Source organism: Schistocerca nitens, chromosome 2, assembly GCF_023898315.1.
Source record: "Schistocerca nitens isolate TAMUIC-IGC-003100 chromosome 2, iqSchNite1.1, whole genome shotgun sequence".
NCBI classification, from domain to species: domain Eukaryota; kingdom Metazoa; phylum Arthropoda; class Insecta; order Orthoptera; family Acrididae; genus Schistocerca; species Schistocerca nitens.
The window spans coordinates 1,183,170,825-1,183,187,761 of record NC_064615.1 but is presented as its reverse complement, the minus strand read 5'-3'; the positions used below and the strand labels follow the sequence as shown (position 1 = coordinate 1,183,187,761).

At 38.8% G+C, this 16,937-nt stretch overlaps 1 protein-coding gene across 1 annotated transcript in view; it reads right to left on the bottom strand.

Annotated features, from left to right (window-relative positions):
* The window catches only part of LOC126235648 (dynein axonemal heavy chain 3), a 1,245,905-nt gene that overhangs the window by 858,899 nt on the left and 370,069 nt on the right, over positions 1–16,937 (bottom strand). The window contains exon 20 of the mRNA XM_049944362.1: positions 13,615–13,729. Within this exon, the coding sequence (XP_049800319.1) occupies positions 13,615–13,729 (115 nt within the window). The remainder of the gene's footprint in view (positions 1–13,614; positions 13,730–16,937) is intronic.

The following is a 16,937-nucleotide window of genomic DNA, read 5'->3' as shown; positions in this document are numbered from 1 at the left end:
GTGTGTAAGATGCATGAGACAGGCAAAAACGCCCTCAGAAGTCAAGAATACTATAATAATTCCAATTCCAAGGAAAGCAGGTGTAGACAGGGACGAAGACCAATTATCATTTAGTAAGTCATGGCTGCAAAATACTAACATAACTTGTTTACAAAAGAACAGAAAAACTGGTAGAAGCCAATGTCGAGGAAGATTAGTCTGATTCCAGAGAAGTGTAGGAACCAATCCTGTGACTTAAGTTAGAAGGTAGGTTAAGCAAAGTCAAAGCTACATTTACAGGATTTTGGCAATGTTGACTAGAGTACTTTGTTTGAAATTCTGAAGGTAGCAGGACTAAAACACAGGGAGTGAAAGGCTATTTATAAATTGTACAGAAACCAGACGGCAATTATAAGAGTCAAGGGACATGAAAGGGAAGCTATGCTTGAGAAGGGAGTGAGACAAAGTTGCAGCCTATCCCCAATGTTATTCAATCTGCAAACAGGACAAGCGATAAAGTAAAATTTTAAGGGACAAGTGTAGTGTTGGCAGTTTCTTTAGTAGATTTGTTACATTTTCTAAGTATTCTGTTGATAAAGAGCAGTGTTTGGCTCATCTTCCCCACAACATTTCCTATGGGTTCTCTCCAGTTTAAGTTGTTTGTAATCCTAGATATTTAGTTGAATACACAGCCTTTAGATTTGACTGATTTATCATCTAACTGAAGTTTAACAGATTCCTTTTAGCATCCAGGTGGATGACCTCACACTTTTCACTATTTAGGGTTAATTGCCAATTTTTGCACCAAACAGATAACTTATCTAAATCTTTTTGCAATTTGTTTTGATCTTCTGATGACTTTAGCACACAATAAATGACAGCATCATCGGCAAACAACCTATGATGGCTGCTCATATAGTCTCCCAAATTGTTAATATAGATAAGAAACTGCAGAGGGCCTATAGCACTACCTTGTGGAACGCCAGAAATGACTTCTCTTTTAATCAATGACTTTCTGTGAATTACTACAAACTGTGACCTCTCTGACACGAAATTATGAATCCAGTCACACAACTGAGATGATATTCCATAAGCACGCAATTTGACTACAGGCTGCTTGTGACATGCAGTGTCAAAAGCCTTCTGTAAATCTAGAAATACAGAATCAATTTGAAATCCCTTGTGAATAGCATTCAACTCTTTGTGTGAGTAAAGAGCTAGCTGTGTTTCACAAGAAGGATGTTTTCTAAACCAGCATTGACTGTGTGTCAATAGACCATTCTCTTTGAGGTAATTCATAAGGTTTGAACACAGTACTTGTTCCAAAATCCTGCTGCAACTCAACGTTAATGATGTGGGCCTGTAATTTAGTGCATTACTCCTACTGCCTTCCCTGACCTGTGCAACTTTCCAATCTTTGGGTATGGATATTTCACTGAACAAGTGGTTGTATATGATGGTTAAGTATGGGGTTGTAGCATCAGTATACTCTGAAAGAAAAGTTACTGGTACACAATCTGGCTCACAAGACATGCTCTTATTAAGTGATTTAAGTTGCTTCACTACTCTGAGGATATCTACATCTAAGTTACTCATGTTGGTAGCTATTCTTGACTCAAATTCTGAAATATTTACTTCATCTTCTTTGGTGAAGGAATTTCGGAGCACTGTATTTTGTAACTCTGCATTGTCACTGACAGTATTTCCACTGCTATCATGCAAAGAAAGCATTGATTGTGTCTTGCCATTAGCATACATGGAATTAAAGTTCAGGGAGAAGAAATAAACACTTTGAGGTTTGCCGATGACACTGTAATGTCAGAGTAATTCCTAGCGAGAGCCTTGACAGTGATCACCATCTATCAGTAGCAGACCTGAGAAACTTCCATGAGTCAAAAGTACAGAACAAGAAAAGGTATGGGAACTCCAGAAGACAGAGAAGAGAGCTGAACATCAGAACTGGATAAAATCCCTGTTACCAAGAGATGAAAGGAAAAATGGAGAGGCAGAATTGAGCAGACTAAAGTACACTTTGGTAAAGAAAGCCACCGAAGTTTGTGGAATGACAAGTATGATGACAAGAGAGAATGAAACACTTTGGTGGAATGAATGTGTGAGAGGGAGTAATCAGGGAAAGAAATCTCTTCAGGAAAGAGAGGGATTGGGAGAAAAATAAACCGGAACTTATTAGAGATGAGGTAAAGATCAGAAACCTCAAACAAATGTACCGAATCAAGAAACTGGAAGTTAAAAGAACAGTTGCAGAAGAAAAGACCAAGGCATGGAAGATGTTCACTCAGAAATTGGAGGAGGACAGTAGAGGCAATAAGAAACTGTTGTATAGTGCTATCAGAAGTAAAAGGAAACCAATGAATACCATAAAAGCACTTTAAGGTGAAAATGGAAATCTGGTTAAGACAGAAAGTGACATGAGAGAAGTCCTGAAAAACCATTTTGACCACCTATTAAATAGATCAGTTGAAGAACCAAATACGGAACTGGACATCCACACTTACAATGAGGAAACTCCCACCACCTGGACAGAAACAGAGGGACAGAAAAAGAGGCAGGCTTAAAATCTATGCCTAAAGGAAAATCTTCAGGTGCAGATGAAGTGAACACAGACATGATTTACAAAATACCTGCGAAATGGAGCAAGGGTGTAATAATTCCCCTGTTTAAGAAAGGTGGCAGGTGGAAGCCCACCAATTATAGAGGAATAACCCCGTTGTCTTATGGGCTGAAAACACTTGAGAAGATTATAGAAAAGAGACTGAGAACTATCGTAGAACCACAGCTGGAGGAGGAAAAATATGGCTTCAGAAGTAACAGATCAACAATAGAGCTAATTTTTAGCACCTGCATGTTGATGGAAAAGTATTTGGAGAAAGACAAGAACCTGGTCATTGTATTCCTGGATATAGAAAAAGTCTATGATAGTGTTATAAAAGATGAGATCTGGGAATTCCTGAGGAAAAAGAATGTGACTGAAGGACTAATAAGAAAAATTCAGATGTTGTACAAAGACTGTACTAGCTGTGTACAAATTGGGGAAGGACGATCATCATGGTTTAAGACCAAGAGTGGAGTTCAACAAGAAAGTGCACTGTCCCCACTACTATTCATCATTGTTATGGACACTATAATGAAGAACGTCAAGGAGAAGTCAGGTGAACGGAATGCCTTTGCTGATATCATGAAAAGGCATGAAACTGAAGAGGAAGTACATATCAGATTCGAAGAATGGAAATCCCAGTTCCAGAAAGATAAACACAACATCGGCAAGACCAAGACAGTGGTGATGACAGTCAACATAGATGGACAACCAGTAAGTGTAAAACTAGGAGACCACCAACTAGAGTGTGTGGACAGTTTTCCTTAGCTTGGAAGTGTGATCTCCATTGATAATTTGGTCAGAAATGACATCACCAACAGAGTGCAAAAAGGATCTGAATTCTACCAACAAGTAAGATCAGTTTTATGGGATGACTTGATTCCAAAACTGGTCAAACTGATGATGTTTAATAGCTATTTCATACCTATATTGACCTACGATATTGAAACATGTACCCTCACCAAAAGAGAATCGTCAAGGCCGCAAGCATCACAGATGAAATTTCTTAGATCAACCATCCAGACGACCAAGATGGACAAGTTAAGGAATGAGGAGGTGAGCAAAGAAGCCTGAATAATGACATCCCCATTGGATGGAATTGGCACATCTAAACTTTGAGGGTAAGGGCATGTGATGAGAATGGAGCCAACTACAACAGCCAAAATCAATGCGGAAAACAGGTGGATTGGAAAGACATCAAGAAAGGCCTTGAGCCTGATGGTTGGACTTAATTAAGGCTGATCTAGTGACCAGATGATGGAGAGTGGATGATGTTCCTCATGAACAGTTTTATTTAGACAGGACAATGTGAAAGAGGCTCATTACATCTACATCTACATCTACACGGTTACTCTGCAATTCATGCTTAAGTGCCTGGCAGAGGGTTCATCGAACCATTTTCATGCTACTTCTTTACCATTCCACTCTTGAATGGCGCGTGGGAAAAAGGAACACCTAAATCTTTCCATTCAAGCTCTGATTTCTCTTATTTCATTATGATGATCATGTCTCCCTTCGTAGGTGGGTGTCAACAACATATTTTCGCATTCAGAAGAGAAAGTTGATGGTTGAAATTTCGTAAACAGATCTCGCTGTAAAGAAAACCGCCTTTCTTTCAGTGACTGCCATCCCAACTCGTGTATCATATCAGTGACACTCTCACCCCTATTGCACGATAACATGAAACTAGCTGCCCTTCTTTGCATTTTTCGATGTCCTCCGTCAATCTTACCTGGTAAGGATCCCACACCGCACAGCAATATTCCAGCAGAGGACAGACAAGTGTAATGTAGGCTATCTCTTTAGTGGGTTTGTCACATCTTCTAAGTGCTCTGCCAACAAAGCGCAGCCTTTGTTTTGCCTTCCCCACAATATTATCTATGTGGTCTTTCCAATTTAAGTTACTCGTAATTGTAATTCCTAGGTATTTAGTCAAATTGACAGCCCTTAGATTTGTGCGATTTATTGTATACCCAAAATTTATCGGATTTCTTTTTGTACCCATGTGGATGACCTCACACTTTTCTTTGTTTAGTGACAACTGCCACTTTTTGCACCATACAAAAATTCTCTCTAGATCATTTTTTAATTGGAATTGATCGTCTGATGATTTTACTAGACAGTAAATTACAGTGACATCTGCAAACAGTCTAAGGGGGCTGCTCAGATTATCACCTAGATCATTTATGTGAATCAGGAACAGTAGAGGGCCTATGACACTACCTTGTGGAATGACAGATATCACTTCTGTTCTACTCGATGATTTACAGTCTATCACCACGAACTGTGACCCTTGTGAGAGGAAATCACGAGTCCAGTCACACAACTGAGATGATACTCCATATGCACGCAATTTGATTAATAGTCACTTGTGAGAAATGGTATCAAAAGCAATTCTGGAAATTTAAGAATATGAAATCGATCTGACATCCCTTGTTGACAGCACTCATAAATTCATGGGAATAAAGAGCTAGCTGGGTTGCACAAGAATGATATTTTCTGAATCCGTGTTGGTTATGTATCAATAAATAATTTTCTTCAAGATGATTCATAATGTTCGAGTACAGTATATGCTCCAAAATTCTACTGCAAATTGAGGTCAGTGATATCGGTCTGTAATTCAGTGAAACTTCCTGGCAGATTAAAACTGTGTGCCCGACCGAGATTCGAACTCGGGACCTTTGCCTTTCGCGGGCAAGTGCTCTACCATCTGAGCTACCGAAGCACAACTCACGCCCGGTACTCACAGCTTTACTTCTGCCAGTACCTCGTCTCCTACCATCCAAACTTTACAGAAGCTCTCCTGCGAACCTTGCAGAACTTGCACTCCTGAAAGAAAGGATATTGCGGAGACATGGCTTAGCCACAGCCTGGGGGATGTTTCCAGAATGAGATTTTCACTCTGCAGCGGAGTGTGCGCTGATATGAAACTTCCTGGCAGATTAAAACTGTCACAGTTTTAATCTGCCAGGAAGTTTTCACAGTTTTAATCTGTCAGGAAGTTTCCACGGTTTTAATCTGCCAGCCATCTGTACCGCTGAGGCACGCAAGCCTCCCAACCAATGGCAAGGTCCATGGTTCATGGGGAAGGAATGGAATGTAGGCGAATTACATCAGATGATGCTAAGAGAATTACATTAGGAAATGAGACACTTAAAGTAGAAGATTAGTTCTGCTATTTGTGTCAGTAAATAACTGGTAATGGCTGAAGTAGAGAGGATATAAAACATAGAAGCAGGAAAAGCATTTCTGGAGAAAAGAAATTTGTTAACATCAAGTATAGATTTACGTGTTAGGAAGTCTGTTCTGAAGGTATTTGTCTGGAATACAACCATGTGTGGAACTGAAACATGTATAGACATGAACTGAAACAGTATAGATAATAAGAGAACAGAAGCTTTCAAAATGTGGTTTCACAGAAGAATGCTGAATATTAGAAGGACAGATCACATAATTAATGAGGAGGTACTGAATAGAATTGGGGAAAAAAGGAATCTGTGGTGCAACCTGACTAGAAGAAGGGACTGGTTGGTAGGACACATTCTGAGCCATCAAGGCCTCACTAATTTAGTATTGGCGGGGATAAAAATTGTAGACGGAGACCAAGAAGTGAATACACAAAGCAGATTCAGAAGCATGTGTGTTACAGTAGTTATTCAGAGTTGAAGCACAGGATACAGCAGCATCGAGAGCTGCAACAAACCAGTCTTCGGACTGAAGACCACAACAACAACAGTTTTGTGAACACTAAAGCTACACAAAACTAGCATATATTAATCTACTAGCGGTTTTGCTTCATTGGACCACATATTGTGAGACACAGTGCCCCCCACTGTAATGCACATTATCTCCTATGTCTAGCTATTATAATATCGTTATAGCAGCAAATGCATTTAAGTTAAAATCCCGTAACTGTAAAGTTTCACAAAGCAGCAATGTAGCTCTTATGAGCAACAATTCAATAATACGACATGCCTTCATTAGACTTCATGGCAGACATGGGAAAACCATCTTCCTCAGTTTGGTATAGTGCCATTTGACTTGGCTTCAATCACATCAACTCGGGAAACTGGATAGGATGCAAACACACAAGGACAGTTCCAGAAGGAAAAAAACATATTTCTCTGCTAACTTTAAGAAATTCTGTGTTACGACAAAACCATTCCTCACGAAATTTAAATTTGCACACTAAAGAATGCTTAATGTGGAAGGTGGCTGAATGTGTCAAATTGTAGTCAGTCACCTCAGAAAAGAACTGTTGAGATGATCGTGAGATTGAAGGAAACGAAGAATAAAAGAACCAGAACTGAAAGAACACGGCGTTGCAGAGAGCTTCAGAGAGAGCATTAGGAAACGACTGACAAGAACACAGAAAGAGATACAGTATAAATAGTGAAGGCAGCAGAGGATCAAGTAGGTAAAAAGACGAGGGCTAGTGGAAATCCTTGGATAACAGAAGAGATGTTGAATTTTGGAGTAACATCAAATAAACATAATGAGAAAGATATAATTGACCTTTGAGAAGCAATAAATTTGGAGTGGACTTCGTATTCAGCCAAAAAAAACCTGCAATCAGTTTTCAATGACAAGATGCTGAAGCCAGCCAGACACGATGTCATAGGAGTGGGTTGTGCTTGCATGAATGTGTGTGTGTGGGGGGGGCATCCGCATGCGCATGTGTGTGTGTTTATGTTGTCAGCTTTAAAGAAAGCCTTTCGGCTGAATCTCACTTCTTTGGCAGTCTTTTTCTTGTGCATATTTGAGACTCCACATCTCCACTCTATAGTGAATAGCAATCTGTGTTTCTCATAATATTGTCATTATTCCATACTTTCTTTTCCTTTGCTTGTTACTATCAACTTATAATAATTTAAACCCATAAACTCTTTACGAAGAGGTATGTCTAAAAGTAAGTCTAGTGACCATGATGGGCTGTGGTTTTTTATTTTTTGAGGGAACCATGGACCTTGCCATTGGTGGAGAGACTTGAATGTGTCAGAAATACAGATAGCAGTACTGTAGGTGCAACGAAAATGAAGGGGTATCTGTTGAGAGGCCGGACAAATGTGTGGTTCCTGAAGAGGAACAGCAACCTTTTCAGTAGTTGCAGGGGCAACAGTCTGGATGATTGACTGATCTGGCCTTGCAACATTAACCAAACTGGCCTTGCTGTGCTGGTACTGCGAATGGCTGAAAGCAAGGGGAAACTACAGCCATAATTTTTCCTGAGGACATGCAGCTTTTCTGTGTGGTTAAATGATGATCGCATACTCTTGGGTAAAGTATTCCAGATGTAAAATAGTTCCCCATTTGGATCTCCAGGTGGGGACTACTGAGGAGGATGTCATTATCAGGAGAAAGAAAAATGGCATTCTATGGATCGGAGGGTGGAATGTCAGATCCCTTAATCAGGTAGGTAGGCTAGGAAATTTAAAAAGGGGAATGGATAGGTTAAAATTAGATGTAATGGGAATTAGTGAAGTTTGGTGGCAGGAGGAAAAATACTTCTGGTCAGGTGTATACAGGATTATAAATGCAAAATCAAACATGGGCAATGCAGGAGTTGGTTTAATAATTAATAAAAAAATAAGAGCGTGGATAAGCCACTACAAAAAGCATAGTGAATGCATTATTGTAGCCAAGATAGACACAAAGCTCATACCTACCACAGTGGTGGAAGAGTCCTGCAGACAATGGAAGCCTTAAGATAGATAGCATAATGGTAAGACAGAGATTTAGGAAGCAGGTTTTAAAATGTAAGAAATTTCCAGGGCAGATGTAGACTTGGACCAAAATTTATTGATTATGAACTGTAGACTAAAATTGAAGGAACTTCAAAAAGGTAGGATGAACTGAAAAAACCAGAGGTTGCAGACAGCTTCAGAGAGAGCATTAGGAAACCACTGACAAGAGCAGCGGAAAGAGATACAGTAGAAGAAGAATGGGTAGCTTTGAGAGATGAAATAGTGAAGGCAGCAGCGGATCACGTAGGTAAAAAGACAAGGGCTAGTAGAAATCCTTTGGTAACAGAAGAGATAATGAATTTAATTGAAGAAAGGAGAAAATATAAAAATGTAGTAAATGATGCAGACGAAAAGGAATAAAAACAACTCAAAGATGAGATCAAAAGCATGTGCAAAATGGCTAAGCAGGGATTGCTAGAGGACAAATGTAAGGATGTAGAAGCATGTATCACTAGGGGTAAGATAGATACCGCCTACAGGAAAATTAAAGATGCCTTTGGAGAAAAGAGAACCATCTGTATGAATATCAAGACATCAGATGGAAAACCAGTCCTAATCAAAGAGGGGAAAGCAGAAAGGTGGAAGGAGTAAATGGAGGTTCTATACAAGGGCGATGTACTTGACGGCAATATTATGGAAATGGAAGAGAACATGGATGAAGATGAAATGGGAGATATGATACTATGTGAAGACTTTGACAAAGCACTGACAGACATAAGTCAAAACAATGCCCCAGGAGTAGACAGAGCTACTGATAGCCTTTGGAGAGCTAGCCATGAAAAAATTCTTCTGTCTGGCAAGCAAGATGTATCAAACAGGTGGAATACCCTGACTTCAAGAATACTATAATAATTTCAATTCCAAAGAAAGAAGGTGCTGACAGCTGTGAAAATTACTGAACTATTGGTTTAGCAAGCCACTGTTTCACAATACTAACACGAATCCTTTACAGAAGACTGGTAGAAGCCGACCTCAGGAAAAATCAGTTTGGATTCTGGAAAAATGAAGGAACATGTGAAGAAATACTGACCCTATGACTTCTCATAGAAGATACATTAAAGGAAAGGCAAACCTACATTTATAGCATTTGTGTACTTAAAGAAATCTTTTGGCAATGTTGACTGGAATAATCTCTTTCAAATTCTACAGGTGGCATGTGCAAAAGACTATTTACAATTTCTACAGAAATCAGATGGTAATTATAAAAGTTGAGGATATGAAAGGGAAGCAATGGTTGAGAAGTGGATGATACAGGGTTGTAGCCTATCCCAAATATTATTAAACCCAAATATTATATTGAGCAAGCAGTAAAGGAAACAAAAGAAAAGTTTGGACTAGGAATTAAAATCCAGGGAGAAGAAATAAAAACTCTGAGGTTCGCCAATGACATTGTAATTCTGTTAGAGACAGCAAAGGACTTGGAAGAGCAGTAGAGTGAAGTGGACAGCGCCTTGAAAAGAGGATATAAGATGAACATCAACAAATGCAAAATGAGGATAACGGAATGTAAGCAAATTAAATCAGGTGATGCTAAGGGAATTAAATTAGGAAATGAGATATGTAAATTATTAGATGAGTTTTGCTACTTGGGAAGCAAAATAACTGATGATGGTCAAGTAGGGAGGATATAAAATGTAGACTGGCAATGGCAAGAAAATATTTTCTGAAGAAGAGAAATTCATTATCAACGGGCATAGATTTGACTGTCAGGAAGTTCTTTCTGAAAGTATTTGTATGGAGTGTAGCCATGTATGAATGTGAAACCTGGATGATAAACAGTTTAGACAAGAGCTTAGAAGCTTTTGAAATGTGGTGCTAAAGAAGAATGCTAAAGATTAGATGGGTAGATCACGTAACAAGTGAGGAGGTACTGAACAGAATTAGGGAGAAGAGAAATTTGTTGTAAGACCTGACTAGGAAAAGGAATCGGTAGGCAGGACACATTCTGAGGCATCAAAGAATCACCAGTTTAGCAGTGGAAGGAAGCGTGGGGAGTAAAAGTTGTAGAAGAAGACCAAGAGATGAATACACTAACCAGATTCGGAAGGATGCAGGCTACGATAGTTACTAGGACATGAAGAGGCTTTCACAGGATAGAATAACTTGAAGAACTGCATCAAACCAGTCTTCAGACTGAAGACCACAACAACAACAACAACAACAACAATGAGGGTTGGAAACACTGAGCAGTAGAGTGGGGTGGGGGATCCCCTGACCAGAGCGGGCATTGCAGGAACATGGTAGTGCAATAAACTCATACTCAGTGTCCAGTTGCCTGAGGGATGTCAGTAAGAAATCTCTCCAAGTGCAAGCTACACGCTGATGTCTGCTTCCTACTTGCAGAAGGAATAACACCTATCGAAATTTTTTTGTAAATCAAATTGGTTCATCATGAAGATTTTGTGATCAGACCATGTATGTTTAAGTGGTGTAGGGAGATTAGTGGAGGCAGAATAAAATGTTCATGACGAACAAAGGACCTTCAATTTTGGCTGATGAGTTGGTGTAAAACATCAAGGAAGCCGTTTGTGAAGAGCACAGATTGACAATGGATGAAATTTCTGCAGTATCCCACAACTTTCCAGAACTCTTATACGAGGCATGCACAAAAACTATGGGATAACATAAACTGTGCACAAGGTGGCTCCCAAAACAGGGTGGCTGAGACAGAGTGACAGACATCACAGTGGCATCACACCAATTCCCCATCTGCCAAAAAAATTCAAAACCACAATTTTGGCCAAACAAATGATCGCCTTAGGGTCTTGAGGCAGAAAAGGTATCATTTTGGTCGAATTTATGAGTCTGAAGGAGACATCACTGCACAACAATATAGTGAGACCCTAAAGAAACTCATAAGGAACATTCATAACAAAAAAAGGGCAATGCTGAAGAAAGAAGTGTGCTTGTTGCACAATACTCGTCCTCACACGGGCTTAGCCATCAAGGTGCTCTTGGGCTCATTTTATGGGATGTTTTGAACCAACATCCATATTCCCCGGATTGGGTGGCTTTTGATTACCATCTTTTCACCTCCTTGAAGGCACACATAAGTGGAATTAAATTTTCAACTGAGGAGCAGGTGCAGAAAGAGATTATGATGTGGTGGAAAGAGATGGTGGGAGAGTTCTTTGAGGAGCAAGCTTGTGCCACAGTTCATCACATTCACTAACTGTCATGGTGATCATGTAGAAAAATAGTCCACAAGTGTATCAACAATGTCCTGTAATTTCTTTTTCAAATATACTTTTTCTAAAAAAAATAAAAAAATCTAGGCCACTTACTTTCTCAACATGCGGCGTATATTCAACTCTTATACGTATATTATTCTTAAACATTGAATGTGGTCTTAGTGCAAAAAAATGTGCAACAGATGTTGTACATTAATATGATTGCCCCTTCACTTCACAGAGGTAATGTTTAAAGTTGTCTTTAGATGTTAATTTTATCTAGATTTTTTCTTTCTGTATTTCTCAGGCTCAATACAGCTTTTAAAACAACCACTAAAATTATTTGGCAAACTACAGGAAAACGGTGAAGGAAACTATAGTACTCAGGGATTTATTAGGAGAGTTGTTCATAATTCTTGATCAATGTACAAAATACTGATATATGAATTTGAATCAAACGATAGAAAATCGAGGATGGAATGTAACAATATTATGAAATGAAAAGTTGCTGCCACCATAAAGCAGAGATGCCGAGTCGCAGATAGGCACAACAGAAAGAATGTCACAATCTAAGCTTTTAGCCAACAGGACCTTTGTCAAAAATAGACGACACACACACACACACACACACACACACACACACACACACACACAAAACATGACTGCAGCCTCTGGCAGCACAGAAGCCATACTCAGTTTGTGGGAGTTGTGTTTGCATACGTGTGTGTGTGTGTTTGTTTGTTTTCTATTTTTCACAAAGGTCTTGTTGGCTAAAAGCTTGTATTGTGACAGTCTTTTTGTTGTGTGTATCTGCAACGCAGCATCTCTGCTATATGGTCAGTAGCAACTTTCCTTTTCGTAATATTGCTGATCTATGAATTTATTATTAAAGTCAGAAGACAAAGAAGATTTATACACCTAAAAAGCTATTGTTAAGCCATATTACAATCCACATTTAGTAAGTCACCAGTAACCCTCCATTTCTGATTGTTTAAAGAAATGAACTCCCAAGTGTAAATCAACTTCAAACTGGATGAGTATAGTCCAGTTTTTCAAGAATCTCAATGTTTATGAAAGCGTATCTCTTGAACTATGAACTGTACAACAGTATAACTTTGGTGGTACATTCAGTGGTGTATGAGAATCCTGCCGGGGAAATGTGTTGCAAATACAGTCGGTAGTAAAGAATTAAAATGTCATGCTTATGCTAGAGTTTTACTGTATGAAAAGTGAAAATGCAGTATGTCATAAACTATGTTCCTTTCATTAATTTGTGTGTGTGTGTGTGTGTGTGTGTGTGTGTGTGTGTGTGGTGTTGGGGCTGGAGGTAACAGTGAGAAAGAGTTTAAAAAACTGAAGTTTACAACATTATGAGAAGGAAATTTGCTACTCACCATATAGTGGAGATGATGAGTTGCAGATAGGCACAACAAAAAGATTTTCACACTTAAAGTTTTTGGCCAATGGCCTTTGTCAACAATAGACATACGTACGCACACACACAGTCACGCAAACTCAACTCACACTCACACACATGACTGCACTGTGTGTGAGTTGCATGTGTGTTGAGTCTGTGTGTGCGTGTATGTGTGTCTATTGTTGGCAAAGGCCATTGGCCGAAAGCTTTAAGTGTGAAAATCTTTTCGTTGTGCCTATCTCCACTATATGGTGAGTAGCAACTCTCTTTCTCACAATATTATTAAACTTCCATCTTGGATTTTCCACTGTTTGAAAAACTGAAGTTTATTAGAAGTTGTTAAGCACTCTCATTCTCAAATATTCGTCGACCTAAAGGCATACAGACAGTTTCTAACTTCAATACTTGATATACTGTGCTACACCGTTAATGTAAGATTATACCTCTTAATGTGTTGATTAAGGAGAATATTTAAATTTTTGAATTCAGTCATAATTATATAAAATACTCAAAATGAAATGTTTGTCGTCCCTGGAGGCCATCAGATAGGCAAGTTAGAACTGGCACCCTGTGACTGTTCCTGCTGTTACTAATATAGATTTCTCGCAACATAGTTCTATTTGGCACATAGTAATTTGTTTGTGAACCACCTTATAAATATTTTTATGTAGTAACTAAATGTAAACATACCATGGACGTCAATTACAATGAGGGCACAAATTGTGACTCTTGCTCCAGGTTTCAGTTTCCCTCGAACAACACCAACCATTTCTTCTATCTGTCGATCACTCTTTATTTTGTAATCCTTTAAAAAAACAAAGTTTAAGAATAATCATTTAGTCTGAATTCAAAACACATGAATCTTTTATTAATTTTTAAGTTTATTCTAAAGAGGACCTGAGGAAGAAGGCACTGGACTATTGAGCAAACAGGAGGAGGAAGATCCATGTCCCAGTGCTCATTGCACCAGTAAAGAAGGTTAGTGGAATTGTCTAGCTGAATTACAACTCATCACATGGATAACAACACATTAATTATTAGTAACAATTCCTGCCATTTAATATTTCAGTACTTGGGAGTTAACCACTATGTAAGGGCAGGTATTAGTGGCATTTTGAATCTTTTCATTACAGAGATTAATTGTTTGAGGATAAAATTTATCAGTCTTTTGTATCAGATAATACTTAACATGAAAAGTTATTAAAAACTATTTTCATGTAAATTGTGTGAGCACAACTGGTAACTTCCAATCTATTCTTGCATTACAATCTTATACGGGAGTTATCAAAAGTTGTGATCACAGTTGCAGCTGAGTTGTACTTTGTATGAATATGTTTGAGGTGCTGATTACAAAAATGCATACACCAAGTGCCATAGCCAATTACACTGTAAGATACAAAGATGCAATATTCCACTCACAGTGGACCATAGTCAACATATCGTGACTTTAGTAAGTGTAATCATCATGAAAAATGTTCCTCTAGCTAGTGTAGTTATTTGCATTGTATACTGTGGGTGACGCCTGTCACACTGTATCGAAGATCACCTTAAGTGTCCGAGTGACATCTAGGGGAACCAGACAGACATTACGCACAGGAACCAGGAAACCAGTATAATGGTGATCCTTGTCTCTGTCGCATGAACGTCGGCAGTTAATTTATCTACTTGTGGTGTTACTAATTGCATAGTGCAACATGTCACTCACAGTCAGCAGAATCATGTGATAATGAATCCTCCAAATATAGTGAGCATTATTGTTAGCCATTACCAACACAAAAGAAGATTCACAGAAAGTACAAAAGAAGAGAAATGCAGATGCATTCATAATCAATGTGATAGATGAAACAGTGGCAACCACTGGTAATAATATAGCTCACAAAAATATAACAGACTATTTCGGAGACTAGGAATATGCAGAACAAGACTTGTCTGATTGCAAAGAACTTGTAAATGATCCAGAAACTGATAAGTGACGAAGATTTCTTATGAAGTGATGGAAACCAGTTGTCTGCTGATCTGCCAAGCCCACTGATGAGGAAAAAATAAGAGGAGAAAATTGGTTTCCAGGATTCTGAGAAAACTAAATGATTAAGCTTCAATATGGTGCAGAAACAATATCATATGGTGCAAGACAAACATCACCTACGAAAGAGAGGAAGGGCAGTGCTCAAAACTTCACACGCTCGATAACCACGTACTGCAAAATTCATGTTGGCGAGAGCTGTTCAAGGCACTAATGTTAATGACAGAGATACTTGTGTTTGGGGTTTGGAAAAGGCCTGAGAAATAGGACAGACTCAGTTCACTGGATTTCTCTGGATAGGTTGCAAGGTTTACACAGACACACCATCTTAGCTAACGGGCAAAAACAGAATGTGTAGCCACTGAAGCCTGGAATGAATACAGACGGTGGCACAAATGAAAGACGTGGTGAGTTTTGCAAGGAGGTAATGTCCTTAATGAAAACCACGAACATATATAGGTGTACAATATCGATCAAAGTGGTATATGGAAAGAATTTCAGTCATCACAAACTCTGCATACAGAGGGAGAAAAATTGGTAAGAAGTTTGGTGCAGAGTGGTTATGCAACAAATCATTCTTAAATCATCCAACCGATTATGTCAGCAAGTGGATGTGTGTTTCCAAAGATGCTGGGAATTTACCAGGAACCTAGAGTAATGCAACACATGCAGAAACCACACAGTCTAATTCAAGGGATATTTTTTAGACTGATGAGGCACATTTTACTCTGCACTGTGGCATGTGTGCCCAGAATTGTCACATAAAGAGTTCTAATACACCACATGTTGTGTAGGAACACCCACTGCACTCAGCCTGTGTAACTGTGTGGTGTGATTTGACAATCTCATTCATTCTCGGTCCATTTTTCTTCAAGGAGATGACACGTTGCAGGCCTGTTAGGTTAACATCGACATCTGCGCATTATAAGGTCTTCCTTGTGCAACAAGTGATTCCAGCTTTTTTTAGAATACAACTGCATCCACAACACAATTTTCAGGCAACTGGAGTGACATCACATGTTGCTTGCTGGGTGATAGAATTGCTTTGAGGAATCTTTCGTAATGACCACATCATCTCTAGGCAATTTTGAGATGTATGGCCTTCCAGATGCATGAACCTAAATTGATGTGATATTTGGCAGTGGGGTTATCTCAAAGATCAGGAGCAGTGTGTTGCTGAGTCAGGAGATGATATTAAACACACAATGTAAATTGTGACTGTATCTTAAGAAACGTGCCAGAACCACAATTACCACGTGTCTGAAAGTTCCTCCCCTTTTGCTCACCCACACCACATTCTGACTGCTTATAGTGGCACATTCTTACCTGGTGGTAGAAAGTGGAACGGTTAGTTTTTCACAAATAATCTGCTCGTGCACTGATTAATGAACATACCTATGATGTTCTGGAGTCCCACACTGCAGCTCTCTTGAACACCATCAGTTTAATCATAACTACCTGGTATATGGACAGTGGGATAATACTGTAGGGACATGTAGTTGATACTAAAACAATTCAGCAGTGGATCAGTATAGAGTGGCAAAGAAAATAAATGTTGATAACTACAAGTGATGGGCTTAGTGCAGGTGGGTCCCTCTCATCCTGTAGGTAAGTGCTGCTCAGTTAGCAACTCATGCAGCAGTATCCTTGATTGAATTTTCCTTCAATACAAGGTTTAAGCTGTTTCACTCCCTCTCACACAGGGATCTGAGTGACCTGTCCTTCCTGTTTAATCTATCCCAAAAAAACACACCATCTAACACCTCCTCTATGTGCTGAGTAGAAAATCAATTCTTTCCATTTGTTGTAATCCCATACTGGAGTTCCCATTGTTTAAATTTTGTAAAACATTTAATTTTAACATTCATTTTTAAGATTTGCAAATTTCAATAATATAAATTATCTATTTTAGCTGCCTTCAATTACAGACTTTCTAATGTTTAAATTGTATTATTTTGTAGTAAGAACCATGTTTAAAGTTGTGCTGGAT